This window comes from Apis dorsata, unplaced genomic scaffold (genome assembly GCF_000469605.1).
Source record: "Apis dorsata unplaced genomic scaffold, Apis dorsata 1.3 scaffold_231, whole genome shotgun sequence".
Classification (NCBI taxonomy): Eukaryota; Metazoa; Arthropoda; class Insecta; order Hymenoptera; family Apidae; genus Apis; species Apis dorsata.
This window is the reverse complement of record NW_006263513.1, coordinates 1,065,577-1,069,852: the sequence shown is the minus strand read 5'-3', so window position 1 is coordinate 1,069,852 and position 4,276 is coordinate 1,065,577. Positions and strand designations below refer to the sequence as shown.

Genomic DNA, 4,276 nt, shown 5'->3' with positions numbered 1-4,276 from the left:
AAAAAAAAAAAAAAAAAAAGAAAAAAAGAAAAGAAAAAAAGAAAAAGAAAGAGAAGGTCAGAGAGAGAGAGAGACGGAATGATATAACGTGAAAGAGAGTGAGAAAGATAGTTCGCGAAGAAAGACGAGCGAGACAGACAAATGGGCAGAAATGGACGAAAGAGAAGGGAACAAATGGGCTATAGTAAGACGTGTAAGAGCAACGGCCGAACGGCGGACAAGGGTGAAAGTAGTTACGGGAGATCGAGAAGAAGCTTCTTCGAAGGTGGTGTTACGTCTGAGAAAACCCGCCATATGGGACGTGATTAGTGTACTACTGTATCCTGTTGTCTATTTGTCTTCACGACAAACGCGATGATTCCTTTCACTGTTTCGTGTCGATGAAAAATTATCGATATCGATGAGCCTAATACGATGTAACAAAGATGAAAGGCAGTGAGAAAAATAATTAACGAACAAGTAAAAAATCCTTAAAATTATTATCGTTGAAAATAACAGGATAAATATACATACATACGCGTATCGAGACGAGAGTAACAGATCGATGAGAATCGTCGACGCGATCACTCGAAAAGTCGTTTCCACGTCGCGCGAGCCGATCGAAGCGAACAATAAGCCCACGATCCCTTCCCCTCCCCCATCCCCCCTCGATTCGAAATTCCGTCGGATAGGGGAGGGGGAGAGGTCCGATTATAGAGCGTCACGGGACCGAAACTCCATTTTGACCGTCGGACTTGCGGATTTTCATTTCGATCCCGAATTCGACATGAAGGGCGCTTGACCCCGAAAACTTTGGCCGCAACTACCTCCAATCAACCGGTTCGATTTAGATCACCCGATATCCCCGGATCCATGGACGCGTTCATTTTCGAAACGTTTCCTATTAATTGCTCTACTCTCGTGCCCCCTCACTGCATATACGTATATATATACGTGTATCTATGCGTGCAGAATCAACCGCGATGCGGTTCACTCCGCATATCGTTCGCAATCGATACGCTCTCCCGTTTACCCCTACCTAATATTAACAATGACATTTTACCCCGTTCCGTGACCGCGCGATTAATCTTAAATTACGACCGACCCCTGACGATATTCGACAATTTAAACAATATCCGATTGAAACTCGACGATCTCGACTGCCGGGTGTACGGCGAATTTTGGGAATCGGTGGATATATATGCCAACTCCTCTCCAGGGATTCTCCAAGGGAGATCGGAGAACTCGTTTACCACGAGTGGCAGTTAATAAATAATCGGGATCGGGAATTTATTCAATGGCGTACGGGTTAAGTAGCGTTCCGTATCGTTCCTTTAATACTAATTCGTTGAAATTTTCATTTTGCTCCTCGTTTTCCGCTCGTCTAACCCGATCGATCGGATCCGATGCGCGGTTTTAACGATTTGTATACCGGGGAGAAAAGAAGAGAGAGAGAGAGAAAGAGAGAGAGAGAGAGAGAGAATGAGAGAGAGAATAGAGGTAGAGGTAATTGAAATTGATTAATCGATTAGCCGAAGCAATTTTAAAGCGTTTCGCCGATCGCAAAGCCTTGATGCTTCGAAAGAAAATTCCGTAGCAGCGGAGTTGTTTGTTATTGACAGTCGAAGGCACGCAAGCTGCTATCGAGCGCAGACCGGTAAGAAAGCCAGAGTTGGTTTTAACGACGTAACTTTTCCCATACATCAGCCTCTCATTATCTTGTCCCAGTTCCCGAAGAGAGGATTTCAATTCTCTTCGATCTACATTTTTACGCCCGCGCGTGCGTTTTTTTTTTACGAGGGCGAGTTTTACGAGAAATGCAAATTGCGTTACGTTTCAAATACAAATTCAATCGAGAGAATTATTTCATCGTTCAAAACGCGACTATTTTTCGGTGCGAGTTTGAAAACATATTTTGCGATACGCATACATTAATATACCAATAATTGAATAAACACGGACGAAGAGAATATAATTTATATATAACGTGTAACGTTTCTTTTTTCATTTATAAATTTTCAAACATAATTTTCGCGTTTTTTCTTTTTATAAAAATTTACAAAACGTTAATTTTATTCGCGCCAAATAGAAAACGTAGCTACGATCACACGAGAATCGATCGTTCTCCAATTATTTCGTCGGTAAACGGAACGGGGTAAAAATTCGTCCAAAGAGTCGACACTTCCTTATTGCTAATCTTAAATCTTAACCTCGACAAGATTATATCGATATGATAATTTATAACGATTTTGTACAACGTTCTCACCACTTCTTTCGTTAATCGATTGTCGGCGCTCCGCCGATTCGGAACTTGAGGATCGTCGGAGGCCGAGCAAACGTTGCTGATATACAACGTCCTTCGCGGTGGACGTATAGAGAGGTTTATCGTTTGCCCCACCAATATCGTCCTCGATGGAACATTGATGGCGCAATCTTCTGGATCACTTTATTTCACCGAGTGTCCTGTCGTCGAGAGCACGAGACTCCGTCGCACGAATATATCCCCATCGACTTCCGGCCTCTTGCAAACACGTCGAAACGAAAGCCTTATCGAAAAAGGATAGAATGCGAGCGAATAAACGACGAAACGCTTCGCTCTCGATCTCTCCTCGATCATGAGAAATCGATCACGCGATCGTCGATCTCGCGCGGTCATCTGAACTGACGTGACGAAGGCCACGAACTCGAAGGAGCATTCCTCATTGAAATTAACCCATCAATCGAAATTGTCCAGATATTCTCTACTCAAACTCGAGTGATTCGAGGCGCCTTCGTTTTCAATGAATGAATTTCTGGAAAACGCTCACAGTCACGAAACAAACACCTCGAACCTCTCTGCATGTCGCGCCTGGTTTCTCCTTCGAACCGTGCCTCTCGATTTCCAAACGTTGTCGTTTGGCTCGTCCATCTTGCCAGATCCACCCACGCGTCGGTGTATACTCGCTCGATTCTCGTGTTAGGATCGCGGAGGACAGAGACGACGGCGACAACGACGAGCAGGACAACGAGTAGCGACAGCGAGAGCACAGTTAGTAAAATGGTGTAGCAATGGCTGGTAATTAAGGGTTTGTTGAGTTAGAGATATGTGCGCATAGCTCGATGTCGAGATTTTGTTATTAGATTATACACGTTATTAGTTAGTTCACAGAGGCATGGCGTTGTAGAGGTCCAAATTGGGATGGTAAAAGAGCGGTGTGGGGGTAGGCGGGTTATGGTGGGGTGCAGGCTGTGCCTGTATCAGGTTCAAGTTCAGGTTGAGGGGCGCGATGTGGGCCGCATTATGGTGGTTAAGGTGGTTAAGGCTAAGGTGGTTACCTGTCGGGTAGGGCAGTCCGAAACTAGGGTACCCAGAATAGCCGCGGCTTGCCGCGTATGCCGCGTACGCCGCCGCTGGGAAACCTGTGAACAGAGCAAAAGAATACGTCAGCTTTTTTTTTCCCCCTCTCTGTGATCGTTTACCTGTGTGATCGGTGATTTTGGAGAAGGTGAAGTGTTATAGGGCCATTGTGGAACGTTATTTCGTGTCGTATCTATTCGCGTAACGTATGCGCGTGAATTAGGGTAAAACGAAAATATTATTTCTCTGATAGTGATAAGATTTGCCTCTTTCATCAGACGTTTGAAGCATGTATATATATTGAAATATTCAAGCTCTGTTGTTTTATTCGATTTTTGTCACTTTTATTTCTTTCTTGCTTTTTTTTTTTAAAGTTACGAATTTATTTTCCTATGTTATTTCGTTCCACCCTAAGTGCGTGTATAATTTCGCTAGATGGGATAATAGCCTTTTCCAACGTATTCTGAGCGAAGCTTGTACGTGCGAAATTAATATTCGTTGTGGATTTCTAATTCTGCAGTTTAACGGTACGGAATTTTTAATAGAAGCATTACGCCTTAATGTTATTTGTTATTATTTTAATAATCACGGGCTATCAAAGCAACGATGTTATTATATTTATTTCGAACCATTTAATATCGGTTAGAATAACGTTACTACCAAGGCTTCTCTAATATTATAAAAAAATTCCATCTAACAATTATATCCCTCTAAATATCACAGTGTATATAGAATAAAGTTCGAGTTAAATTGTGATTTAATCGGTTACATCTATCTACAAATATATATATATATACGTCTCTATAAACTACGATCTACATGCTCCCTTTTGTGAAATATATTATATAGATACGTAAAATATTTCCCACAGGTACGTACCGTATTACTTTTACAGAACAGATTTTCAATCGAGAAACGCTATGAAATTATTGGTCGAACGATCTCCACGAGCAAAGATCC

General features: G+C 42.4%; 1 protein-coding gene across 21 annotated transcripts in view; it reads right to left on the bottom strand.

Moving 5' to 3' along the window:
• The window catches only part of LOC102673156 (RNA-binding protein Musashi homolog Rbp6), a 795,620-nt gene that overhangs the window by 41,130 nt on the left and 750,214 nt on the right, over nt 1–4,276 (bottom strand). For 20 of the 21 annotated variants that reach the window (XR_004150497.1, XR_004150496.1, XR_421780.2 and 17 more), the window contains one exon: nt 3,295–3,378. The exons of the other annotated variant lie outside the window; for it this stretch is intronic. Coding sequence is in view for 17 of the 20 variants with exons in the window: in XM_031510495.1 (XP_031366355.1) it covers nt 3,295–3,378 (84 nt within the window). In the remaining 3 variants the exon portion in view is untranslated. The remainder of the gene's footprint in view (nt 1–3,294; nt 3,379–4,276) is intronic. 21 annotated transcript variants of the gene reach the window in all.